A 27,421-nucleotide genomic window follows, 5' to 3' on the forward strand; every position below is an offset into this window, starting at 1 on the left:
CCACTGGGCTGCTGCATTTGTTGTGTCACCTCTTCTCAGTGACAGCTCCAGTGCACGTGTGGCTATTGAAGCTCCACAAAGGGGTTGCTCTGCCCAGAACTGAACAAGCAAAGAATCCACCAGCTTTGGGTGGATCAGCACTGAGACCACCTATCACTGGGTGGAACTGTGAGGCCATGACAGAGAGAACACAAAGGCAAACTCAATAATTCAAGGGAAACCCCTTAACCTTCAAGTTTCAGTTCTGAAACACTTTGGGAATCTTTGGATCACATAAAAAGGGGATGACAATTCTGAATCCAGGTGAGATAGGCTTACTACCCAGGGCTCAATACTGAAACAGGATATGAGAAGTCCAAACTCCACACTGTGCCTGTGGCAAAATGTTTGGACAAATCCAGTGAACTGAAATAACCTTGCTTGTTTTGCCCATGAGATAAAGAGAAGAAAATACCCTTGTATTGTAAGAAAATACCTTTAAAGGTGAAGGAAACTGAGAAAGGTTCTAAGTAGTCCCTCTAACTTACCCTGATCCCTCCAAAACACTGAAGTAGATATGCAAAGTTTTCCATTTTGTGTTTTCTGCAAGGCAGTAACTAACATCATTTATGCTTAACATAGTTTTTACTATTATCTTAAAAACATCACATACAGCAAATTAACTACAAACTAGAAAAAAAATCTGTAACACACTTTCAGCTTGAAAAGTTTAGATTCTCACCTGTGAAAATCATTCAGATAGGAATCTTGTCATATGAGAGGGATTCAAAATATACTTTGTAAGAAATCTTAAAGTCAGCAAATGTCTGAAGTGATGCCTCAAGTTATTGGATTACACATTATAGGCACATTAGATTTTACACAGTATCCTCCACACTCCATCTCTCCTCAAGCCCTAAGTCAAGAACTGCCATTGCAACCTTATTCACAGTATTACAAGGAGTGAGTGGTTTATCTTTAGTCCTGCTGAACATCAGAGCCTCAGGACATTTTTTGGAATATCTTTGTTGTCAATGCCAAAGGCAAAAATGGATACACATGCTGCATTTACCTACTGGTACCACCAATGACACTATATAATTCAGTCTTGTCTGAATAAGGTAATTGTTTTGTATTTTAAGTATAATTTTAAGTATAAAATTCCCTGGAGGTTTGTGCACACTCCCAACAGAGAGTCCAAATTTTAAAACATGGTGATTGATCTCTTTAAAATAGAGATCATGTCCTGAAGATATACTGCAAGAACCCACTCTCCCTATTTCATTCACACAGGCTTCTACTTCAGCTGCTGAGTTTGCTGCATATCACACCAAGTTTTGTACTTACATGCATTTCTGCTGTACAATAACCAGAGCTGCACAGGTAGAACAAATCAGAAATTATCACCCAACCTCTGAAAGTATTGTTTTAAGGTAAGAGTAAAATCCAGGAACTTTGCAGCATTAACAGATTAGAATGCTTGTACATAAACAATAGAAAGTTGCTTTTTAATTACATTTATATTAGAATGTGATAAGTTTTTCATATACAGCTGGAAGAACTGCAATCAAAATACAGTATTAAAGTCAAACTCAAGTGCTAAGCAGTAATGACAACTTCCACCTTTCCCCAAAGTGCAGTGTTTGCCAGATGCACAGGAAAAGCTGCTCAAGGTCTGCACACAAGGCAGCACTGCTGAGTGGTTACCTGGTAACTCCTCAGCAGCAGGTACCTGAGGCACAATGCAAATGCCTTCACAGAAGTGAGGCATGAATTTGTTGCAGTGCAGGGCACTGCCAGCTCCCAGCCTGCTCTGCTGCTGCAGGGATAAGAACCTGGACAGGACTGGAACCTCACAACTGGGGTGGACTGGGGGCTTAATGACACTGTTGGTGCCACAGAGCTTGGAGATTAAAACAAAAAGGGGAAAACGAAAAAAGGTAGATTCAGTTTGAAAGAAGCATCTCATCTACAAAAGGTCTGTTCAGTGAATTTGTTATGGCCCCTCTAATACAGGCATCAAATTCCTTCACAGGAATTCCTGGAAGGGTGAAGAAACACATGACACCCACCTTAGGATTCCCATCACCTTTCTGTATGTGTGATTTGGATATGTGAGTTCAGCACATATTTACACAATAGTCACACAGTCTCAACAGTTTTCATGAATTACATAACAGGTGCTTGCACCCCCCCTTTTTTTTTTGTTAAATGAAAGCATAAATGGAATTACAGCAGAGTAAAAAAATTAAAGTCTGCGTCAAACATACCCAGCATGAGAAGCAGAATAAAACAACCCCAAGAGATTCTTATTTAACAAAAATGCACAGGAAATTACTTTAAGCAAAAATAAGTGCTACAGTTGAGCAAAATATTTTATATTCATTATTTCAAAATATACAGAAAGAAAAGGGTTTCAAGAGTTCACTGTAAGGCAGCTGTTTAAAACTTAAACCCCAAATTATTTTCTTCTCATCTCTGTCCTGATGCCCCAGCTCCACCAGTGGACACACAGATGTATGCCCCAGTTTTTAAAATACACCAATGTAAGAGCAGCTTTAACAGTTTAACATGACTGTAAAATTCACCAAAAAAATTAGCACTTGTTTCACATTCATAGGATTATGTTACAACCCACCTTTTTCCTTCCCGAGTGAGGACACACCTTAATTTTATCTTATCTAAACCCGACATGCCCCTTAACAACTAAGTCTAAGAAAGCTTATGGGGATTCTCAGAGAATATAATGAAAACCCCTTTTGCTTAAAGGCCAAGTATCTGTGCTCAGTTGATAACTTGATTTTTGAGACAGATAATCAAGAAATCAAACACAGTATTTGAACAGTTCAGAACTCCACTCTCTAACAAAGATCTCTCATAACCCAATATTTTTAGTATAACCCATAATTTTAGTATGGCATCACCTGTCCTAAACTAACTTTCGTTCCAAATTCCAGACACTGTCATTTTCCTACAGACCTCTTCAAAACACAGTCATAAATTTCATGGATTAAATTATGATTGCTTTATTCCTCCATAATAAAAAAAATTAAAAAAAATCAACTCGCCCCCATCTTTCTACCTTAGTTCATACAATCAGCTGCTTTTCTTGCTTGCGTGTCTCTCATCATAAAACAGGACAAAAATCCCAAAATTCCTAAAGCGGAATTGTAAAACCAGACTATAAATAGAATCTAAGAACTATCCCAATTTATTTTTGTGTTCATTTTGATAGAGCAGTCAAGTTTTAAGAGATAACATCATGCTTTCAAGCACATTAACTGAGTAGCTGGAGCCAGGGTGCCAAACACGTGGTCAGCAGCCTCCCGTCCACAGCCTGCTCCCAGTGGCCTGTCTTTTATTGGAGTCATGCAAGGCCACAAGTGCAATGAATTATTCTAACAGGAGCAACACAATCCTGGCTGCCTTCCTGGGGACACTTCAGATGTAGACAAAGGACATCTGTGCAATACATTGGCACCCTGACTGCATCACACAGGTGTATTATATCTGATCACCTGGCAAGCCAGTGCCAAGACATCCAGCCTTTCTCTGTTCTAAAAGTGGCTGTGCAGCTCATCTGTCAGGACAGGCTGATACAGAAGAACTGCTCTAGACAGTCAAGTGACAACTGCAATCAAGACTTTCAGATAAGAACAATTTCTCCCATATATTGGCATTCACAATACAGCACTGATTTGCTGCCATGTAAGCAGTGCAAGCTCCCAGCTCTGAAGCATTAACAGCAGCACTACCAACGCCCCACTCGTGAGGAAATCAGCACATGGCTGTTCAAAGGCTGACATGAGCAAACCCTGTCACCCTTTAACACAACAGCTTCTCAAATAGCAGTTTCAGACAAGACTTTCTCAGCAAGTTCATGTGCAAAGTGAAATCTCTCGAGGACTGAATTGTTGAAGATTCTGAAAACAGAGTCTACAGAGAACAGTGTAAAACAAGAAGACCAGCTTTGGGGAACCCAGGGGTACAGGTAACTCATCATCCTACTCTGGAAACTACAGGCACCAGAACTGAAACAGAAAATACTGAAATTCCTCCCCAGTGTCTGACTGGCAGCACGGGGGGAATATATGGATGTCCCAGCTAGCTACAAGGTCAGAAAAAATGAGGGCAGGGAAAACCAGAAAGATAAATGCTATATCCATTTATTTACAGCATTTGAAGGCTGAAGGTGTCCAGCTGCTGGATTGTAACTAAAAGTGGCTACTGCAGGTGAGTGAGGATATTTAGGGAGTGAAGCAAACTGAAGGGCACTGGATCTTTAGCCAGATGTTTGCTTGGCTCAGGACTGTAGGTGCAAGTTGTTTAAACTGTGGTCATTAATAAAGATGTTCAGGAAGTGACTTGAAGAGGTCAAGAGAGCTACTAAATGAAGCAGTAGCACTAATATCACTAAAAGGATAAATGCTGGCTTTCCTTACACTGGCTGTTATGAGTCACATACTTCTTGTTCTTGTTACTTTTGTACTAATGACAGCTTTTTTTCTTACTACAACCACTGCATACTTCAAATCATTGAAGAATTCAGATTGGAAGGGATCCCAGGAAGTTATCTAGTTTTATCTCCTGCTCCAAGCAAAATTAACACTTTGAGTGAATACTTAAAAAATAATTCTAACAAGAAAAACTAACCTAAAATACAGTAAAGACCATACAAGGAAACTGTGATCAATTTTACCAAGAATTCTGTGAATATTCAAGAACTGTGACAAAAATTGAACCATAACAATGCAGATTTACACTGCATTTTCAGAAATGTTTTGCTTCTTGCATATCCAAGATCAAAAAAAAAAGTTAGATTACAGAAGTCTTATTAATCAAGGGGTTGGTGTTCACTGTACCCTCCAAACCATGCCTTGTTACAGACATGAATAAAAAAGCCACCCAAATATAATTACATCTTACATAAAACTACAAAATTAGTAAAACACAGCACAAAAATAAGTCAGAGATGCTAAAGAAGAGTGAAGTTGCAAGGGCCAGTTGTGACTAAGAATGTTTAGAAGCCTTAACACAACCACACCTGGCCTTAATGGAGTTGCTGGTCCAGCAGCTGCTACCTACAGAAAGTTCCCCTGTCCATGACACCCTTCCAGTCCCATGTCCAGGGACTGTGTCACAGCCACACCTTGTGCAGACAGCAAACAGAGAAGTCTCCATTTCAATTTCCACAGAATCCAACAGAGAGAGATTTGACACAAATGAGTTTGACTTGGACACAATTGATAAAAGCAAGTCCTCACAGCTACAACATTTGGAACATTTTGAACCTGCTTAGGTTCAAAAATGTAAATAACATGCTTTTTGCATATAATCAGATGGTAATTTAATTCCATACTAATTCCCAAACTACCTGCAAGCAAAAATTATATTGATGGTAAACATCAGCCAGCTCTTCTCCCTAATATACAATTTCCAATCAAAAGAAATGCATAAACCAGAAGTTTTAAGGTAAAGTACTCAGAATGCAGGTCTCAGGAGTTTCCCAATTTTAGAAAGTTAACATCTTGTTCCCTAAATGGCTTCTAAGAATGTTATTTCTGTGCTCTAAACATAAGGGACAGGAATTTTATTCAAATTACTAGAAACATGAAGTTAGTGTGCATAAAAGGAAAAAACACCATTACACAGTACAGCCACACAAAGGAATCAGTGCTGTGGAATTTTTTATATGCCATGGTGCTACCACACATTTATCCTGACCCACAATGCCCTTTGAGTTACTGAGGAATTATGACTTGAATGAAACCTCACCAAGAGAAAGTTCCAAGAAGAAAAGCATTATTAGAACTTAACTTTAAGCCACTGAAGTTAAACTGACACCCAGTTTTTTAGATTTTTTCCTAACAATCAAGATTAATTTAGATTCTTCCCAGTACAAACCATGTACTGAAGAGTGAGTGTCACAGAACACCTATGGGGAAAAAAGCAAACTGGGTTGCTGAAAAGTAACCTATTCAGCACCATTGTCTAATCACATGTTGTTCTGACTTATTTCCAGAGCAAGCTCCACCTCGTTCTTCCAGCCAGGAAAGTAGTTGTCACCTTATACAAACATCTGCAAGGAGAAAACTGTCAATTACTTTCTGTATCCAAGTACATCAGACACGAAAAAGTACACAACAAGGACAGTCTTCCAGTTAAGCAAGAAAGTTAGCTTTTTATAACTGCAGATTTTTGTCTGCCTAAATTTAGGAATATCGAAGTTAATTTTAGAGAAACTCAAAATCCTAAACCTTAAGGAAGGTATAGCATCAAGGTGAATTCAAACCAGGTAGATCACGGCACTATGTAGGAAATGTACTCAGCAACTAAGATGCAAAGAAAAGCCTTCCTGATCACTCCAGATGGCCAGGCAGCTTTCAGTAAAGTCATCTCTAGCTTCTGGAAAGACAAAGCTCATCACAGGCCTCAGAAGTAGCAAGAGTGGAACAAAGGACACTGTGATGAAATAAATCTAATGAGCAGGTGAGGAAATGCAGTTTAAATCCTACAAAAACCCCTTAACTATAGGAAGTCTCAGAAAAGACCTTACAAAAGTAGCCAGGAGACAAAACCCCACAAAGTTATACTAAAAACATTCAAAACACCAAGAAAGTTTTCAATCACAGTACTGATTACATAGTAAAAAATATACTTGGATTCAGGTTGCAATATCTGGAAAACACTGGGATGGATTTTGAAGATTAGTCAAAGGTGCATCATGTGTCCATCATAACCTCAAGGTACCCAGTCTGCCCTTACACCTGTGAACTTAAACATGTATATTTATTCTAAATGGAATCCAAGGGTCTGCCCCTGGCTTCTTGGAAGTATATTTTAATGCACTTATATTTTGCCTGCACAGTACATGAGCTACAAGTTGTGATAAAAATCAGGAGTGCTGAGCAGCACTAGCAAATACATAATCTAACATTTGCTCTACCATCAGAAACAGGTTATAATATTCTGCTATGAAAATTTTAAACCTTCATATATGAAAGTTATAGTTTTTAGTTGTTAACACCTGATAACTTTAGATACTAAGGAGAGCAAGACTAATTAATGTATTAAAGCAGAACACAATAAATAATAAGCCACAGCCAACAGGAAACAGTGCAAATATAATGTAACAAGTAGTCTCTTTAGTGAAATTAAATTACTAGATAAATATCTAGAACACTAGCTTGATTCATATTATACCAACAGGAATAATTGAAAAAAATAAGAGAAAAAAATAGGAAGGCTTTAAACTCCTTAGCTGCAGGAGTGACATTAAAATGCTACCACAAAGTTAACCAGCATGTCTGATATTTGGAAGGACCTTCAGTTTGGAGCTGGAAATGAAAAAGTAGCTCTCCTTTCATTTCCCACATGCAAAGTAAATCTAGTATAAACATCGGTTGCGTACACAAAGATCCTTTGAAATTAAAAGCAGGGTAAATTTCAAGTTATTCCATTCACTGAAGCCAGCTGGACATAACTCCCTTCCCTGCTAATCCTTTATCAGCATTAGGCTGGAAAAAAATAACTACTTGATATAATCCTCAAAAAGACATTTAAGACACATCCGAGCCACTGGTGGCCGAGGCAGTGCTGTTCTCCCCAGCAACACCAAATTTATGACCACCAAAACCTCCGACAACTCCTGTGGTGCTTTGGGAAGGTTTCCTCTCGTCATGGGTGACCCTTTGCGAGCAAAGGTACCAGGAAACACACAGGGGACCCGCACGCAGCCAGAGCACCCCAATTAGCACCCCCATTCCTGGGCACGACCCCCGCGCCCGGCCCGGCCCCGCAGAGCCCCCGCCACCTGCAGACCCCGCCGGGCCCCCCCGGGCTCGGGGGCTCCCTCAGCCGCTGCCCCCAGCGCTGCTCCCCGGCTCCTCACGGCCCGGCCCAGCCCCTCAGCGCGGAGCCCCCCGGCCGTGCCCCTCCCGCTGCCGAGACCCTCCTGAGGTGGGGCCCCGCTGCCGCCCCCCGGTGCCCCCGGTCCCCCCCGGCCCGGCCCGGCGCGGCCCTTCCCCGGCCCCGCGGGCCCGGCGCGCTCCCAACATGGCCCCGGCCCCGCGGGTACCGTGTGGCGGTGGCGGCGGCGGGAGGCCGGGCGGGGGCGAGGGCGGCGGCAGGCCGGGCGCGGGGCCGCCCCGCAGGAAGGACGGCACGAACTCGGCGGCGTGGACGTTGGGCACGAAGGGCTTGGCGTTGACGTTCAGCTGCCGGCTGAAGGCCGCCCCGAGCAGCTCCTGCTGCGCCTCGGCCTCCGCGGCCGGCGGGGCGCAGCCCGGGCCGGCGCCGCTGCCCGTCTCGATGTCCGCCTGGTCCCAGCAGTCGGGGGCCGAGTCACTGCTGCTGCCGCTGCCGCTGCCGTTCGCCTCCATTTTGTGGCGGCCCCACAAGGCTCCGCGCCCCGAAGCGTCTCCCGGGTGAGGGGGGAGCCGGCGGCGGCACCGACTCAGCACTCGCTCCGCCGATTCCGCGTGTGCTCCGCCGCCCCGACGCGAGCGCAGCGTGGCCGCCCGCGGCTGCCGTACCCGCTCCCGGCAGCCTCCCCGGCCGCCATCATCGTAGTTTTTATCTCCCCGGGGTCTCGCCCCGCCGCACGGCCGAGGCGCGGCGCCAGAACTACAACTCCCATGAGGCAACGCGCGAGCCCATTCGTCCCGCCTCCCCGGGACAGACGGGAAATGGAGTTGTCTGCGTTCTCTGTGCGCGGAGGGACTACAACTCCCGTCAGGCTCCGCGCGCGCCGTGCGTCGCTGCCGGCCCCGCCCCCCTGCAGGAGGGCACGGACCGGGAGTGGCGCGAACGCGTGAGGGGGACGGGACCGCCCGGCCCGCGGGGACCGCCCTGGTGAACTTCCATCCGTGTAAAACCGCGCCGCGCTCGTCCTGGACAGCACAGGTGCACAGTGACAGACACTGACAGCGCCTGCGCTGCGCCAGAAAAGCGCCCAGATGAAAGCTTCCGCACGTGCTCCTGCGGGATGCCACAGGCAACGCTGCTGGACCTGCCCAGGCAAAAGTTGGCAGGATGCGTGAAAAGTCCCAATTTTGCTAATTCAGCACACTTTGACTTGGTTATTATCATTTAAGAAACGATCCAGTCAAGCCAGATTCAGCAGCACTTGTCAAATACTGAGGCCCTTGACTGGTGTGATTATTAGAAGTTATTAAAAAAAACCCAACCTCGACAAACCTGAAATTATTGCTTGAAGGTAGCTGTGTTTGGAAGAAACAGTGAAGGACAGAGGGGAAACAGGCAGAATTTGGTTGCTACTGTGGCAGCATTTCATCTTGTCAGGTTCAGTGTGAGTGTTTATAAGTAGACAGAGCAAGTCCTTGGGAGAAGGGAATTTCTTGGAGTGCTGACGTGCAAGGACTGAGTCATCTGCAGCAGTATTTATATTAGAATGCTGTAGGACAGATTACAGAGTTGTTTTGAAACCAAATGGGCTTCATCATGGCTAGGCTTCCTGAACGAAGATTTAGGAAGATGGGCTTAGAACTACAATATAAAGGTCTCCATCTGGGGCAGAATCCGGTGCAGTTTTGATTGGAGAACACCAAGTCTCCTGAAGGGGCATTTAGGTGACATAATCCTGACACAAGGGTTTCTGAGGGTTTCTGGCTGCACACCAGCAGCAACGTGTACACCCTTGGCAAGCAAAAAGTTCTACATATGTTGGTGGAAATGTGGGCTTCCAGCTGATCATACCTAGGGAAAACACCACGGTACATGGCAGCCCTTATAAAAATAATAAGAAAAATATCCCCACTAACACCACAAAAATTAATTTTGGAAGAAAAAGTGTATTTCACGTGAAAGACTATACAATTCTGCTAAGTTAAAGTCTTTTCTTCAAGCAGCACCAAGAGTTTGCCTTCACCAGAGCTGAAAGAATGAGTTTTAAAGACCTTGTGAAAGCCACTCTCTAGTGGTTCTCTGGTGCTGAGCTCCTTACCAGTTTTAAGACACAGATTGCCACAGTTTCTATTGTTCAAATTGAGCATAATTAAGCAAGACTCTCACCTGTGTTACTGTTGTAATATTTAGAATTTTGTTAAACTGCAAGTAAGTTTCTCATCCGTGTGTGGCAATCATGTTTCTGTTTAAAAAACAAAGTAATTTAAAAAAGTAATATACAATGAATTGTGTTTGGGTTTTTTGTTTGGTTTTGGGTTTTTTTTTTTAATACTAACCTTTGCTTGTTAAGTGACCTTTATAAACTAGTAGGTGTCTGATACATTTCATTTAGTATGGAAACAAGGTAACAGCATTTTGAACAATAGAGCTCATGGGTTGCTAGTGTTGAATAACCGACAAAACTCCAGTGGAAAGCAAGCTTCATGCATTCTGCTGACCCACTGACTTGTTATTTACTGTCACTATGAGCATTTAACAGCTCAGGTTTAATGACTGCAATGCTGCATTGCAAGCTTGTGTTTTGTTTGAGCCCTGACACAGCCTACAAGTCAGGAAAGGCTGAACTGGAGGCAGGTGCTGTATTTTCAGAGCAATTAAGACTTACCTTAAGATTACCAGCACAGACAAGACATAGAAAAACCTTAGTATTGGTTGTGTTACCCAACCTTTCTTTCTTCCTGGACAGGTACTTATTCCCTAGGTACTTGCTAGGATATAAACAATTAGTCCACAGAATTTCAGCAGATGCCAGATGTCCTTCAGAGTGTACAAACCTGTTCTGCAGGCTGCTGCACACAGGAATTGTGTAAACTCAAACACTAAATTTTTAACAGGGCTAGTAGTTTGTTTTTCCACTTAGGAATAGCTGGTACTCAAAGCAAAACCTAAGTGGAGTCATGATAATCTTACTGGCAAAATATCTACTGGAGTGCAAATGGTCCCACTCTTGAGCTTTTAAAGCACTATAAAAGCTTTTCTTATTTAAATCTCTCTTGCATTAAAATGCTTAGAATAAATATACCAGGTCTTCATTTAATAATTACTAAAAAGCTTTTTTTATTGAGAACCATGCATATAAATCCACCCTCACATCATGACTGATTTAAATTATCAATGCACTGCTTAGAAAAGGAGAGTCTGGCCCACCTTAGGGTTAAGATGTGGGGACTGGGGTGCAGAGAAACTGTCCCCCCCATCATCACAGTTCCCCCATCCTTGTGCTGCTGTGTTAGACCCTTTGCTGAGTCAGTCTAGCTCATTAAATTTAGCTACAGAAAAATCCACTTTCTTTTACCTCCTGGGCTACTGAGATGAATCAACTAGGAGGCATCTGACAAATGCCAGAGCTGGTATAAAGTAAGAATGTGGAACAGGACCTCCTTTGGTGAGAGCAAGCTACTCACATCATAAACTATCTCAAGGGAGCTTCACCAGTAGTTTGCAGCCTGTGGGAAATCAGTCCTGTGGCAGTGAAATGCAGGACCTCATCCATAGGATATTAGGAATAGTGGTCTGTACTTTAGTAGTACCTTCCCTCCAGGATTCTCACAAGCACTTTACACCCTGGCAGGTACACCTGTGCAGTGCCAATGCTTGATTCAGCTGAACTGAAGCATAGGAGAAAGATATATTTCACTAGAAGGCTTCAAACAGATTAACAGCTTCAAACAGTCCCCTGCTCACTACCTGCAGGTGACTTATCAAACTCCATAAACCAGCAGCAGTCTTAAAAGGGAAGGAGAGTAGTTTTAAGGTGCTGGGTTGTGAGTGAATTTACTCAGTTTGCCTTGACATCAGGAAAGAAACCTTTGGGCTGGGATTGGGAGGAGCAGGAAAGGAATATTAACTTCCCTTTCTGGTATGGCAGGAAGCTGAAATCCAGCTGATGCACTGTGAGCCATGCCCTGAAATTTAAAGTGATTCAAATATGTTGTTACTCACAGTAACACAGTAGTTACTCACTTAAATGAGTATTTGGAATTGCTTTGAAGTCAGAATGAGCCTTTAAAAACAAAGCCAAAAGAACATGTTATTTACTCAGGAGGAAGAAAAGACAGGAGGTAAGAAGGAAATTATTAAAAGTTTGACTAGGTGCCCAGAGATGATAAATTAATATTCTTAAAGTTTGGCAAATTCTGTGAAGATGCAGCTGAGAACTAGAGAACAGAAAACACAACGATGTTTCAGCCTGATGGCTTTGTCAAGAGCCAAATCTGTTCTAAGCTTTGCTGGGTTCCTGTAAGTGTAAGTGAACCATAAAGAGGCTTTTATATTTACACAAGTGTAATCCAAACTAAGGTATCTTCCCCGGAAAATATCTTTTCACTGATTTGTTTGTTCTAACACTGCTATTTAACAAGTGTTCTTTCGCCCTGTTCCTCTCCCTCTGCCGGACACGGACAGAACTGCTATGTATTGCCTCACACTAATGCATTTTAAGCTATTTGATTGAAAGAGTTTCAAATAAAAGTCTTTTTTGGTTTTCCAAATGTAGTGCCGGAGGATAAGCTCTCTTTCACAATCCACTGCAAAATTACTACAAGTTTGCAAAAGAATTTAGCAACTTAACTTTTACACATTTCATTGAGTGTTGGTGCTGAGTACTCCTGAGCTGAATTCTATTCCGTGAGGACTCCAATCTAGAGATAAAGCCTTTCTTTTGGAGCAATTGAGCACATACTGCAAGCTTCAAAAGGGACATAAACCTAATTTTTTTAACTTTAGATAGCAAAAGAAATACATGGATCTGTACATCAAAACACCAGTTTATATTTCCCTGTGTCCATTTTCTCATCTCTCAAACAATTCATGTGCTCAGCTCGTTATTTTCCAAGGTAGTCGTGTGTCTCTCAGTTTTGTATGCAAACAGCCTTTCTTCCTCTCTAAAAATAAAGACTGAAAGGTCTTCTTTTTACAAGAACCATCCCTTTTTCCAGGTGGCTTTAACTGGAGGCTCAGAGTCCTCAGCTGTGTGATCTGTTGCTTAGTTATCCTGCACTGTTCAGATCTGAAAGATCTGAACGTTGAGTGCTGGCTGGTTTTTTATTCAGGATGCCTTTCTCTGAATGCACAGTCAGTGCAGTTACTCCTTAGACAGAATTTCTTCTGTGGTTTTGATCTTATGAGCCTCCAGGCTGAAAAACAGGAGGAGGAGGGTGGGTTAGGTAAGTAGTTTACTGTCAAAACTGTTTGTTATGTGCTCAGAATAAACAAAGATGGGGGTTTAGGTGTGCACATTGTGAAGAACCTATAGATGGTTTATAAACCTTCTGACAGCTTCAAGTGGTGTAAACAGCAGGAGGAATTGCTTAATGTGGAAGGAATGTGCTGAGCAAGGAACACGCATCAAGGAAGGGAAGGATGAGATCAGTAATGATGTGAACAGTGGCTGAGTGAGGATTAGAAAGGTTAGAGACAGGAGGGGATCTATTCTGAAGAGAGGCAGAGACTGGTGGTTTCAGAGATCTGAAAGCCAGGTGTAGGATCGGTGGGAGGAGGCATCAGGTCAGTTAAAATACAGGAGCTGCATGAAGGAGCTGAAAATAAACCTTGTTGAGTACAATCCAGACCTCTGTTCAACAGTTCTTATGCTTTCACCTAGATTAGCAACATTTTGATTAGAAAATTGCATTCTGCTTCCTTAGAGGAAATCTGTTTTCACCTATACCTGTGTAGAATGTGGAGATTATAGATTCCTTGGAAGTGATAAAAGGAAACACAGGATATTTTTGCTCCCTGTGACCTGAGACAAATTTGAGAATCTCGGGGGCTGGGATGCTAAACTGACAGAGCAACGATGACAACTTTTAAGTACCAGATCCTCAGGAGATGTTTTTCCGCGGGCTGTAAGCTTGTATTGTTCTAGCAGGAGACAAGTAACAAAGAGAATCTGCAATTCTAGGTGCCATCAAGTTGTCAGCCTTTTAGCTTGATATATTGTCTTACCTTGACAGGTGAGACAATGCAGCAAAGGGGTTGGCATTTAAAGTGGGACTTGTAGTGTGACACAGTGGCACGAGGCACCAGAAACAGTGTGGCAGCAGGACCAGGGCACTGATCGTCCCCCTGTGCTGGGCACTGGTGAGACACCTCGAGTGCTGTGTCCAGTTCTGGGTTCCTCATGACAAGAAGGACATTGAGGTGCTGGATCATGTCCAGGGAAGGGCAATGGGGCTGGGGAAGGGTCTCAAGCACAAGTGTTATGAGGAGCAGCTGAGGGAGCTGGGAGTGTTTAGTCTGGAGGAAAGGAGGCTCAGGGGGGACCTTATTGCTCTCTACAAGGAGGGTGTAATGAGGTGGGGGTTGGTCTCACAAGCAACAAGTGATTGGACAAGAGGAAAAAGCCTCTAGTTGTGCCAGAGAAGGTTTAGATTGGATATCAGGAAAAATTTCTTCACCAAAAGGCTTGCCAAGCACTGAAAGTCGTGGAGTCACCATCCCTGGAGGGATTTAAAAGACACAGAGATGTGGCACTTGGGGACATGGTTTAGTGGTGGACTTGGCAGTGCTGGGGGAGTGGCTGGACTCAAGGATCTTAGAAGTCTTTTCCAACCTGAACGGTTCAATGATTCTGTGATTCTAAGGTGATTCTCCACTATCAAACAGAATTCAACTGTGTCTTTTACAATTTTTTCTGGACTGTTAATAAAGAGTGTTTTTGAGATAATGAAAATGTTGAACTTAGCACTAAAAATATCAATAGAGGGTGTTAATGCAGGGTATGGAACATGCTGCTTATTCACACCCTTTCTTACTGCAGTGACTCCCTGACACAGAGAAGCTCAAAGTTGCCATGTCCACTGTTGGATTCCATAATATCTCTGGGCCAGATCTCCTGCTCTATGAATGTGGTAACAGTTTTATAACACTTCTGTTTCATATGGAAAGTTTTCCATGCTGACTGTCTGCCTTGAGGGAGGTGGGAGTAGAAAACTAGTTCCATGTGGGATTTTCATGTGCTTTCTTTTCACCTTCTTAATTCTCTGGAATTCCAGTTGAGGGAGCATGTTGTCCATTAGAGATCCCTTAGGATTTTAGTTTCATTAATGACTAAAGCAGAATGGCATTATTGTTATGAAGAAAGAATAACAGTGTCATGGGATTTTTAAAGCTGTTCTTCTATGGCAAGTTAACATGTTAACATTGTTGCAGAAAATAATTACTTCATTATGAAATTGTGAGAATGAAATAGTGAGCTTGTTTCTAAATAGGCCTAATTACTCCAGAAGTATTCTGTGCCAGTATTCTTATTCCAGAGAAGGCAGTTTGCACAGGGAATTATTCTGGAATGGCCATGGCTAAATCAATTACAATTTTTCTCCTAAGAGAGAGCACGTGTTGGCACTGTGGTGCTGTGCAGGAGAATTTGAAAACAGTGATTGTGTGTTACCTAAACTTCTCCACAAACACTGCGTAGCTGGAGAATTTGGTTAAAATTATCAGAAGAAAAACTCATGTTAGACTTTAGTGTATGCCAAGCACTTCAAATCATTCCTAGTTGTTCATGTACATTTATTTTAATTGTAACTCCATTACTCTTGTTTGCATTATACCACTGACTATTTTCAGTTTGTTTTGTCCACTTGCAAAATCACTAAAATACCAGTGTGTGGGAGATTATTTTTCCAACACAAAATGAAGTGCTTACATGAAGAAATGAAGGAAAAAGATGTTTACATTCTGTAAAAACTATTGCACAAACATAAAAATGTCACTGGCATTCTAATAAGCATTGGCTTAATCCAAACTTGCACAATTACTGTTTTATGCATTGTCCTTAGGAGTTACATAACTATTCTGGCACATGTGAAATGTCAGAAAAGTGAAAAGGTATCTTCTTTCCCCAAAGGGTCAGCACTGCCATGAGATGGTTCCCAGCTAAGTCAGCTTTGAGCATTGTAGGGGACACAGAAGTTGTATGTGATTCAGTTGATAATGTTTATACTATTGTTACTTTAATTACTATTTTAAAGGAACATTTTTCTCTTTGGTTGTTTTGTTCTTTAATCTTTTCTGGAAATAGTAGATGTAGCAACAGCAACATCACTCTTTTCAAAGCAGTCATCTAATTAAAATGTGCTGAACCAAACAGACAAAATGCACATTGTTCTTGATTTTGCCCTGTGTGCAAAAGACATTAAACAATATTTTGTCTAAAAAGAGCATTGTTCTGTGCAGCTTGTAAAAGTTAATGAATATGATGAATCCTTTAATAGCTCCTTCCTTTTCTTTACTAGCAGTGTGTACCCCATTCCTAGAGCAGCTTATCTCCTCCCAGCCATGCAGCTGAGGCAGACACTTCACAAAATAGGCATTTCTGAAAAGAACCCTTTCAGAAATGTTCACCGGTGTTTTAGGAGGTGATGGTCTGTAAGAGCTGCTGCTCCTTGAAGTGCAGTAACTTTTGGGAAGAAAAAGTAGTGATTTTTTAGTATGCACATTGATCTCACAGATTTTTAGGATTGTTGAGATGAGATTTTTTTTAAGGGATTTTTTTTTTCTTTGGACTTAGTGTGTAAATAGCTTTAGAGAACTGGAGAGGACTCAGCCCAAGCCTGTGCTATAAGATTTGACAGTGTAGGTCAGTTGCCTCAGTGAGTGGAAAAAAAGAGCTGTGCCAGCACAAACCCACCAACTATACAGCCAGAAGAATTCCTTTGTCAGCCCAGCTAGTGTTGTTTGTGAAGGGAATGTAACAGTCCTAGCAGAAAACCCTCTTTCTCTTGCTAAGTGCCATGTAATTATGCCAGCAGAATTTCTGAAGTACATTCAGGCAAAAAAGCTGGCATGGGCATGAACAGAGAAACCCCAAGCAGTGCCAGAACAAAACTTGGTTCCTGAAGTTATGTGTGGTAAATAGACCTTAAGGTACTGTTCTGTGACAGATGAATTTCAATCTTTATGTTTAATCATTGACATGATAGTACTACTTGTTTCCATTTTTCCCTTCAGAGGTTTCATTTTATTATTTTGGCTTTGATGCTTTTTTTAAAATTAAATAGTGAAAGATAAAATTCTCCTTACTTTTTTCAGGTGACTATTTTCTGTCACACAATACCAATTTCACATGTTAGAAATGAGCACTGACAAGGATTTCTGGCAGTCTTGGGTTTCTCCACATGTTTAAGGAAAACAACAGTCAAATTTGGGTTCATGTCCAGTGCTCGGTGTGCCCGTATTCTGCCAAAGCAACATGGAACTGTGGATGCTCTGCTCACATATAGAAGGTTGTAAATCTAGAGTGTGTGTGTGTATGTTTGTGTACAGCTCCAAAGTACTACCTCCTGGTCTGTGCTGTGCTGTTTCCTACCTGTTCTCCCTTCACCAGTAAAAATTATTTGATTTCTTGAAATCCTGTTCAGTAGTTTGATACCCTACTAGAACTGACAGTACACTGACATTATTCTTCTAAACAACAAACAGATGTTTTACTGCTTCCCAGTGCAGATTTGAAGTTCAGAGAAGAGTTGCCAGTGATTGAGAATCACATTAGGAGAGCAAATAAGTATTTATAAATTGTCCCCAGGTGTCACTCCTGAGTCAAACAGAAACATTTTAGAAGCAAATCCGGTTTTCCATTTCTTTTCTTTCCCCTGTTGTTTCTGCAGTTGACACTTTCCTTCTTAAGTTTATTTCCCATTACTCTCAGTAATAATGTCAACTCCAGCAGGCCAGTTTAACCTGTCTGAAATATATCATCCTTAGAGGAAATCTTGGGCAGCTTTTAAAGTTAAGTTACAGTAATGTAACTGCAAAAATACCTCCCTGGCAACACCTTGTGGATTTATGGTTAAATGACTGATTATTGAATTTGATAAATCCTTTCTTATTTTGTACAACTCTGCTAATTTCTGTCACCCTTTTGGAGCAAAATCACATGACAAGGAAAAGCATTTATTACTATCAACAGGTAACTATGTGGAAAGCCAAAGCAAGCTCTGTAAATCCCATAACAGAAAAAAAGCTGAAATGTAACTTTGCTGGTAAATAAGGCATATATTTATTATTCCCTAAAGGCAAACATCACTGTAGGAAAACCATCATTAACATAACTACAGTTTCTAAGTAACAATATCCTTATCTTAATGTCACTTAATGAATTTTGTCTTAATGCTTCTTGGTTTTGTTTCATTTAGTGGCTGAATCCAATATTCTACTTCACAAACAGCTTCTAAATTCAGGTATTATTTCTCTCCTATTAAAGACAATTGGCATAGTATGCTTCTCCCAACAAAATGCTTAAAGTTTTGGGTTTTTTAAAATAATGTTAACTTCCTTCTATCAAATTGCTCAAAATTGAAGCTTGCACAAGAATTGTGTTAAGACAGAAAATGTATTCCTTACTCCTGGACACAGATTTTGAAATACTGTGTGTTTTACATGTGTGGCAAGATCTGTCAGTGGGAACTATTGCTTATGATGATCTGATTATATGCCTGCTTTCACACCCTTGGGAAGTAGGACTTTTGAATGTTAGGATGTGCAGAGAACAAAAGCAACAGGCTGTGACAACTGTAATTCCTCAGTTTTTCTAACCCTATTTTGCCCCTGTTTTGTCATTCCATATTTCAATGGAACTGTAAATGGTACAGGAGGAGAGGCTGTGACTTGTATGGTGGTTGTTTGTATGAATGGCACATTAAATACCCTTTACTCTCATTGCTCCCCAGTTTCCTATGTGTGAAAAATGTATTGCTTAATAATCAAGGATTTGTGCTTTGGGAATTAGTTTACCCCTAGGGCTGTAAGCTTTGGGAAATAGTAGTCCAACTGTGGGAGGAAAATTACTGCTGTAAGAGACAGCATCATTCTCCAGAGGTCTGATGAAATGAGCTGTATTTAGCCTTTTAATTGGGGGGAAGTTTCCCAGAGTTTGATTGAAAATATGAGACTTCTTTGTATTTACTTCTTGTCTTATGATAAATATGTTTGAACTCTAACAAGCCATGTAGGAAAACTGTTTCTGGCCAGCTGAGAGTGAAAGCATATTTGCCACAATATCTTATGATCCCATACATACAATATCAAATAATTAGACACAAATTAATTTCTACTGTACTTAGAGACAAGACTTTTCAAATTAAGACTAATTTCAAATTAAGAAATTAGTTCACCAAATGTGTACTTCTGTGGTGGACTTAGTTTCACATCCCCACTAGGTAACCAACCCTTTCTTTTTTTTCTATTTTTTTCTGGCCCTTTTTTCCAGGCCCTAGGAAGTAAAACTCCAGGAACTGCCTGGATTAAGGAATTAAAGCTGCTTGCCATGTGGTCAGGTAAGCCCCAGAGCCCTTCCTGGTGCTTCAGAGTACAGAGAGAAGAGCAGGACTATCCCTTTCACTAACACCAAGACATTTAACCAGCTTAGCTCTATGTAATCTAATGACATCTTTGGTGACCTCCAGACCAGTCTTACTAACTAGACATGAATCATTTCTGTGCAAAACCAATCTGATTTAGAATATATCTCACTACATTTGGGTGGCAAAATATTTTAGGAATCACTATGTTAACACTTCTGCATATCACGCAGCAGATGGACTAAAGTTCAGTGACAGGATGCTGTTTTGGAGAGAGATGTATTTTGTGTAGACAAGAAAAGCTCTTGCCAACAAGAAAAAACATGCACTTCTTCTGCACTAGGAGAACAGAGGAAAGAATTTAATAGCAAAAAGCAAAGTAGTTGTGAAGACTCTAATAATACTACCTGTTATAGGAATTATAACATTAAGTTACTTTCACTAATAGTTGTCTCACAAAGTAATGTAGAGTCTTACAGTCCTCTCTTTAATATTTTTCCCAGAAGTCCTATATTTGGGTTACATCTACTGGGAAGCACCAATAGATCATCTTCAAAATGTTCCACATAACAGCACTGAATTTATAATATGCCTTGAGAATCTCTGTTGTTGTTTTCCTTCAAATATCATCTGGTCTATGCAATTTCTTCCAAACTACTGTCAGTGCTGCCCTGCCAAAACATGTGCAGAGGGTTATGGAAAGGGGAAGAATGTGCATTGCCTGGAAGACATAAAACTGTGCAAGGTTGCCATGGTTTGCTTGCTTCCACTACCCCTCTGAGCTGCTTTGTATTCCCAGTGACACCCTCAGCAAGAGCAGCACCTTTGGGATCTTTTCACTGAACACACCAAGACTTCAGCGACTTTGCCACAAACGGTAATTTCTTAATCTACTTGAGAAAAGCAATGTTGATTTAATCACATGAGCTTCAAACTTAGAAATAGAATGGGTATTTTGCACCTCACTGGAAAGTTGTTTGTTTGTTTTATTTGTGTATGTGTGTGTGTTTTTTTCCTATTTTTTTTCAGATCATCCACAAGGGTAGTATGATCTGGAAAGGAAAAGATTGGTCCACGTCCTGAACTTATAACTCTTTGTTTCACCAGGCCATCCTAAACAGATTCAGACCAGTCCAGGTTACCTTAGATCTATGTGAGTTATTTAAGACAGTTTTAGAAAATGTCTTGAATGGTATTTTGAGAGCCACCTAATTTTCCAGAAATAATTTATCAACATCTGTTGCATAATAATATCTTTTGGAATGTATTTTGCCTGTATATTACCAATTATGTATTTTTCCTTGCTTTAGTGGAGCACAGAAGCCTCAAGTTTGATTTCAGACTTGCTTTTGAGCCTCAGAAGAATCTGAGCTATAAAACTGGTTATCTTTCCAGATTTCAGAAGTGAAATTTCTAAGTTTCAGGGTTGAAATCATGTCTGCATCAACTGCACCAGAGAAAGTATTCTTACTGTTTTGTTAATTTAAATGGTGGTTGTGTTGACAACTTCTGTACATTCCCCCTGGAATTTAGAAATCATATTTGGGTATAGCAACGTTTGCTTACAGAAAAAATATTATGAGCAGTGTCTACACCCACTTATTTCTTTCCTTGCTTTTAGATCAACGTATCTCTTATTAAGCCCCTTCTTCATGGTTTTTATGAGTAGTGCCACATCATATCTAGTAGGTATCAGTTGTAGGATACATTACAGTAACAAGTAGAGCAGGAGTGCGTAATGAAGTCCAACAAAGGCAAATGTAAGTTCTTGCACGTGGGAAAACACAATCCAGGAGTGCAGCACAGGCTGGGATCTTTCCCTGGAGTCAATGGAATTATATTGATAAAAGCTTAAAGTGTTGGATCCAGCTTATCTGTCCTGAAATTCACCTCACTACCGTGCAGACACTTTCAGGAGTATCTGCCATCTTGAGATCACTGTTGAGAATGTGACTGTCCTCTCCGTGACTGAAAAGGTTGAATAGCATCTTCAAACCAAAGGCTCAAATTACTCTGTGCACAAGCTTCATCAGAAACATGAATGATATCTGAGCCATAATCTGGGTTTCTTCCCCAGGAGTGTAAATATATGAGGCAAGTCAGAACAAGCATTGGCTTCCCAGTGAAATTTTTGGCATCACCTGTGGTCCTTATTTTCTTTTGTCACAACTAAACTGGATTTTGTCAATTCCTATTTATCCACTGGTTTAGAATAGGGAGAAATGCCTACAATAGAAAGCCTTCAGCTGTGCACCTGGCCCATAGAAACTAGTGCAGAAGACACAATAAACATTTCCATCTGCTAGAGACTAGAATACAGATTTGTTACACTGTTCCACTCCAAACAGTTTGTGTATTCCCACATGGTTTATTTTGTGGGAGAATAAGTCTCGTACATAGCAAGGTGGTATGACATCACAGTTTCTTATACAATGTTTTACTTTTCTCTTTCTGTAGTCAAAAAGGCAATTAACTTCAACATGGCAAAGAGAAATTTAATTATAAATAAGCCTGTAATTCTGATCTGGATAGGGACAGTTATTGCTACTTGCTAGATATTACTTAACTTTGTTAACTTAACTATGGTTAACTTTGTATTTAAAATAAATCTATAAGATTAAGCCATCAAGATACAAGTTAGCTGTGTGAACTGTTTTCATTGTGGCAGTCTCCTGCCAAAGCTTTTTCTTTTTCCTGTGAGAAGACCAAATACATTTTCAGAAATGTTACATTCACTGTGTATACATCTACCAGGCTGGGAAGGAGGTGTCATATACACGTATTTTTCCATGCTGGGTACTGCAGTTATAGCACAGTGACAATTATGTATTATGGAAAAATAAGGGAAAAATGCAGATAATGTTTTGAATAAAAATTTTAAAATATCGATAAAGTTTTTCTTTCATGATTAGAATGTAATATTATTAAATGTCTCATATAACCATGGTTATAAGCAAAACAATAGCTAAAATCCCAAAAATGAACCCAGCAAATAAGCCTCTCAAAACCTAATAGACTAGACAAATGAGGCTAATTTGGAATTGAGGAGCAATATCCCAGTGACCAAATCTCTAGATTTTGTCATTCCATTATACCTGAAGTTCTTAGAAGTAATTTATACAACACAATCATGAAGTTCTTGTTGAACTTGTAATTTAACAGTATCTCTTTTAAAATCAGAACCCCATTCATTTACAAGAAGTAATTCTTTCATCAGCTGTGTGTTTTAAATGTTGTTGTCCATCCAGGGGAACAGGGACGATGGAAGTTGTCTGAAGCTGCAGAGTGAGTCCGTGGCAAACCCAGGAACTGAACTGCTCATGTCTTCTTACTGCTATGCCTCCTGCCTCTGAGTTTTTTTATCTTTGGACTGGGACAAAAAGTAAGCATTGCATATTATAAAAACATGATTACTGCAGCCCATCACCACAAAGTTTTAGAGACAGAAAAAATTATTATGAACTCCTGTTTGGAGATCTTCTTTTCTATAGTTTGTAATCTTCAGCACCTGTCCAAGAAATGCCTTCTATAAATAACCATTTTCTGTTTCAGACAAGATTGGTGCAGCTGCTCAGTTTTTCTACAATTGTGAATTGCCAAAAAAAGGAACAGTAATTCCTTGGGGACCTCAGAGTTAAATCCCTTCTATGTAACGCGATACTATGAAGTGGGGCTGTGATGGAAGTCCATTATTGCTAGCTGCTCTTAGAGTTGCTCAAACTGAGAACTGAGAAGTCCTTTGTAGATGATCCTCGCTCTTTTACAATTTCTGTGGCTTTGTAGTTCCATAATTACTGCCCCTGATGGCACCCTGCCCCAAAAATGAATACTTTGATCATTTGCTGCTCTCTTGTACGCCTTGTCATCTCCGATGTTCCAGTTCGCCACCGCCTTCGTGTGAGAACTACTGTGAGCAGAGTAAGTGTGTTGCTGCAGCATTTTGTGGCTGCACTGGGCACTCTTGTGTTGTATTTTACACAGAGGTTTGATGTGTTGGACATGTTTACTGTACATTACTTATTGTTTATGATTAACTTCATGCATCTCTTTTATTTCATAAGGTACCGATTCAAGTGGAATTCTTTGGATTTGTTTGGGCTTAGGAGTAATTTTAATGCTCGCTCTGTTCACCTTAATGGTCTTGTTTAAAAGGAAGCGCCTAAAGCAGTCAAAAGAAAAACTGGAAAACACAGGTGAATAAATAAGATTCTTTATAAATAATCTGAGATCATTGCATATTTTAGCTGCTCTTCCCATGTACAAATTTTGCATATCATTTATATTCCCGATTCTGATGACTGTCTTTGTTGGATTGTTTTGTATTCCTCAAATAGTCTCCATGAAGTTATCAAAGTTATTAGGCAATAAAATACCCAGATGGTGACTTGCAAAAGCAGGAATCTCTCTTTGTTGGTTCCAGATCCTGCCAGGATTGTATGGTTGTATATTCATACCTGGCTTACTTACTGGTGTTTGAGAAGTCATTTATGAACCCTCAATAGCAAAAACCTTTATAAGGGTTTCACCCTCTTCTCTTTGAATGCAAAAGGTAAAGGATACACATTCAATATTAGCTTTTCATCTTGTAATAATTTAAATAATTTTATTTAGTATCGCAGCGTGTGAGAAGCCTATGTGGTATATTTTGTGACAGTGAAAAAATTTAATCTCTTTTTACATTTTACAAATACTGTATTTGTGAATGTTCAGACAATAAATAATAACTTATTAGAAATATGTGTTTGATTACTTCAATGCTTGAAGTATAGCAGTTATATTTTCATGGAACAAAAGATCATCATATATAACTACATCTTAAAACTTTCACTAAGGTTAGAACATAGTTGGAACATAATGAAATTTGGATCTTTAATAACTGCATGTTTGGTATAGGATGATGTATGTACTATATTAACTTCTGTATATTTACAGACTCCTCTGTAGAGCTGAATAATATTCTCAAGGCTAATACTGACAGCAGTGTGAATACAGAAGAAATTAGACACACACTTCAAAGTGAAACATTAATGTATTCAGTGGAAGAATGCACTTGCAGTGACTGTGGCTTGGTAAAACCTCAGACTGGCTGTGAAACTTCATTTCCATTACCAGCTACTGAAGAACGAGCTACTGTTCTAGTTACCACAAAATCTTTTGATTATTGCAACTATGTTCTGGGTGTTGGATGACTATGAGAGTAGTATATTTTTACTGTGTAATAATAAATGAGTTATTCCAGTATGGTGATTAATCTTAATACTTGCAGTCAGTGGAGGAGGTAGTGCATTGTCCTTATAGATCTTCCACTGAGCTTTCATTAATATTGTCATATTATTTCTAATGCTAGTATTTCTCTAGTCAAGTATTTCTACATTATTCTCGGGTACTAAACTAGTTATTGGAATTTTTAATTTCTGAAAGTCCTTACAAAGGACAGCTTTTGCTGCTCTTAAAGATTGTATCTACTTACACCAGAGATATACAAACCCATCAATAAACAAGTGTGCAAATATATGCTTTATGTTAAACTCAGATCTTGTGCCAAAAATTACTTGATGGGACACAAGGAATGTTCCAAGAGGCAGAAATGAAGACCCACAGTGCAGCCTCAAGGTTGTAAAGAATAATTTCAAGTAGCCCCCATGATACTTGAAATAGGAATGTTCTAACGATGGATCCTTGTAGAGTGTGGAGTCCTCCTGGTTCAGAAGGTATTGCTGGGTCACACTGAGGGAGGTTGTGGGGCTGTGGAACACCACACCATGGAATCATGGAATATCCTGACTTGGAAGGGACCTACAAGGGTCATCAAAGTCCAGCTGCTGGACTTCACTGCAATCCCTGCCATCCCCATGTATTTCCTGGTGGTACCAGCTTTCCTTTCAGCATCCTTCTCTGATGTATCTCTATTCTACTAATTTTTTTACTTACCTTTATCGTGTTTACAAAGATTGGCAATTAGCAAGAGTCATGCCAGACTACTGTGTCGCCTAATATTAGGAATATACTTCTGACCCCTTGCCTTCCAAACATTAATGTTATTTTCCTAATATTAGGCCAGTTTTATTCCTGGAAAACTGCAACAACAGAAGAAACCATCAACCCAATGATCTTTATTCATAGCTAACTTTATATTTCAGTGTCTTGCACAAATGACAAATTAAAATATTTTAGGACTAGTAAATTATTGCATAAAATCTATGAACGATCCCTGTTAGAGCAGCTTTAGGAGGCTGACAAAGCTTGGGCTGGTTGGGATTTAGCTGCATAGGTCTGGGCACAGAGAGCTAAAACCTCTGAAACAGACAGAGAGCTATTAAATTTATATTGGAATTTTTAATTCCTGAAAGCCCTTACATAGGACATCTTTTTCTGCCTCTAGAGATTAGAGGCACACTTCAAAGTGAAACATTAAGGTGCCCAGTGGAAGAAGGCGCTTGCAGTGCCCGTGGCTTGGTAAAAAACCTCAGACTGGCTGTGAAACTTCATTTCCATTATCGGCTACCGAAGGACGAGCTACTGTTCTAGTTATACCACAAAACCTTCTATTTTGATTATTGCAACTACATTCTGCGTGTTGGACCACATTTTATTTATCCCACAGTTTTTGTACCTTTTTTATTTTTATTTTTTCGAAAAATGACCGTTTCCGAGGTTTCACCCTGCACAGCACCCGTGCCAGCCAGGACAGGTTATCCCCGCTTCTCTCCCCCCTCCTGTGCCCGTGTCCCTTCCCGCCCCACAGAGCGGCTCAGCCCGGGCGGGCGGGGGCGGCGCGGCTGCCGCGGGCTGTGGGGTCGCGATGAGGGTCGGCGAAGGGCTCCGGGCCAGGGGACGCCGTGAGGAGCCCGTGAGGGCCCCCGGGCTGGCCGCGCTCCCCACACCCCGGGCCGTGTTTACCTTCCGGGGCGCGGGCGGGTTCCGGGGCGGGCGGTCGCTGCCGGCCCGGCCGTGGCTGAGCGGGAGAGCGGCGGCCCCGGCGGACGGAGCCCCGCGGGCACCATGAGCGGTGAGTGGGGCGGGCCGGGCCCTCCGCCCCCGGGGGAGGGCACAGCCCGGGGGTCCCCGGCCAGGCGTGGTCCTGCCACGGCCCCCGTTCTCCCCGTGCTGAGGCACCGAGCGCTTCGGTCTCTCATCACCACACCCCGGCTCCCCCAAGTACCCCCGAAGTGCTGTTTTACCTCGTTTTAAACCCCAAGTGCTGCCCTTGAGCGTGGCTTTACTGGCTCACAGCACAAGTGATGCTGGGCTCGGTGTTGCCTCAACTGTGCGAAATCACGGGAAATATTCCCGAGAAAATACATGACCAAGAGAAACGGAAATAATAAAAATTAACAGAATGAACTCGGTATCAAGCAGTCGGTGGGAGAGGTGAGAAGCATGACCATGACCAGTGGAGAAAGTGGTGCCTTCTGGTGTTCGGGGTGTGCTGATTGTGTCTCCAGCTCAGTCCCGGCGAGGATGTGTCGGTGCCCTCCGTGTTCGGGGGAAGCGGTGCGGGGGTTGTGCTGAATCCCGAGGGGTCTGAGGTGTTTGTCAGAGGAAATTCTTAGAAGCTTTGCCTGAGAATTGTGACCCATAAACTACAGGACTGGAGGATCTAGAACCACTTGAATGGGTCAGCATAAAGCGTTGTGAGGGAAAATTAAATTTTAATAGGTTTCTCTTGTAAATGTAAAGGATAAGTGGTAGTTACTGAATATTTATTAAAGCACATTGGCAGGGGTTTGTCTGGGGCTTCTTAAGAAGGGCGGTGCTTTAGTAAATGCTTGGATGGGTCTCCTTGTACAACTTCAGTAATGGAAGTTGCAGTCAACAGTTTGCACCTGAAAATGAGATTGCTTGTTTATCCTCCACCCTGAGTTAATGTGTGGTCAGATTTCTTGCCTGTAAGAAAATACTGAAGAGTTAACTGGAGTAACTAAATGCTACATTGCAGTAATTTCTGAAAATGAAATAAAAAATAAAACTGCTTCAGTTGTATTTTTCTCTGTTTTGTTCTCAACTTTGTGGTAAGAAAACAGCAGGGTTTTTTTATGGAAGAGATGAGGCAAAAAAAGAGATTATTTTTGGGAAACCTGTTAATTAGCCTTGTGAAAAATGCAAGTAACAGGGAAATCTTTGAAACCATGGGAAAAGAAAGTTTCTCAAATGCTTCAGATCTTGACACGATATAGACTAAACCCTATATGAAATCTGTAAGAGTCATTGTTTTC

At 41.2% G+C, this 27,421-nt stretch overlaps 3 protein-coding genes across 12 annotated transcripts in view; 2 read left to right on the top strand and 1 right to left on the bottom strand.

The window, feature by feature from the left end:
* The window catches only part of GSPT1 (G1 to S phase transition 1), a 22,633-nt gene extending 14,149 nt beyond the window's left edge, over window positions 1-8,484 (bottom strand). The window contains exon 1 of the mRNA XM_027654904.1: window positions 8,057-8,484. Coding sequence (XP_027510705.1) covers window positions 8,057-8,360 — 304 coding nt within the window. The 5' untranslated portion in view covers window positions 8,361-8,484. The remainder of the gene's footprint in view (window positions 1-8,056) is intronic.
* TNFRSF17 (TNF receptor superfamily member 17) lies at window positions 7,659-24,715 on the top strand. Of its 6 annotated transcripts, XM_027654907.1 has the most exons (8): window positions 8,645-9,196; window positions 14,666-14,756; window positions 19,115-19,181; window positions 20,005-20,082; window positions 20,235-20,358; window positions 22,454-23,123; window positions 23,267-23,398; window positions 24,138-24,715. In XM_027654907.1, exons 6-8 carry the CDS (start codon window positions 23,009-23,011, stop codon window positions 24,392-24,394), a joined length of 504 nt encoding a protein of 167 aa, XP_027510708.1. In that variant the 5' UTR covers window positions 8,645-9,196; window positions 14,666-14,756; window positions 19,115-19,181; window positions 20,005-20,082; window positions 20,235-20,358; window positions 22,454-23,008; the 3' UTR covers window positions 24,395-24,715. The 6 variants fall into 6 exon arrangements, with proteins under 6 accessions (XP_027510711.1, XP_027510709.1, XP_027510708.1 ...); XM_027654910.1 differs by lacking the exons at window positions 8,645-9,196; window positions 20,005-20,082 and adding an exon at window positions 7,659-7,682; XM_027654908.1 differs by lacking the exon at window positions 20,005-20,082 and having other exon boundaries at window positions 8,643-9,196; window positions 22,989-23,123.
* A 1,424-nt stretch (window positions 24,716-26,139) lies between these two features.
* SNX29 (sorting nexin 29) overlaps window positions 26,140-27,421 on the top strand; it is a 97,087-nt gene continuing 95,805 nt past the window's right edge. For 4 of the 5 annotated variants that reach the window (XM_027654960.1, XM_027654962.1, XM_027654963.1 and 1 more), the window contains exon 1: window positions 26,146-26,214. In XM_027654960.1, coding sequence (XP_027510761.1) covers window positions 26,208-26,214 — 7 coding nt within the window. In that variant the 5' untranslated portion in view covers window positions 26,146-26,207. Of the gene's footprint in view, window positions 26,215-27,421 lie in introns of all 5 variants that reach the window. The other variant, XM_027654961.1, reaches the window with a different exon arrangement.

Source organism: Corapipo altera, unplaced genomic scaffold (genome assembly GCF_003945725.1).
Source record: "Corapipo altera isolate COAL_440 unplaced genomic scaffold, ASM394572v1 98, whole genome shotgun sequence".
NCBI lineage: Eukaryota > Metazoa > Chordata > Aves > Passeriformes > Pipridae > Corapipo > Corapipo altera.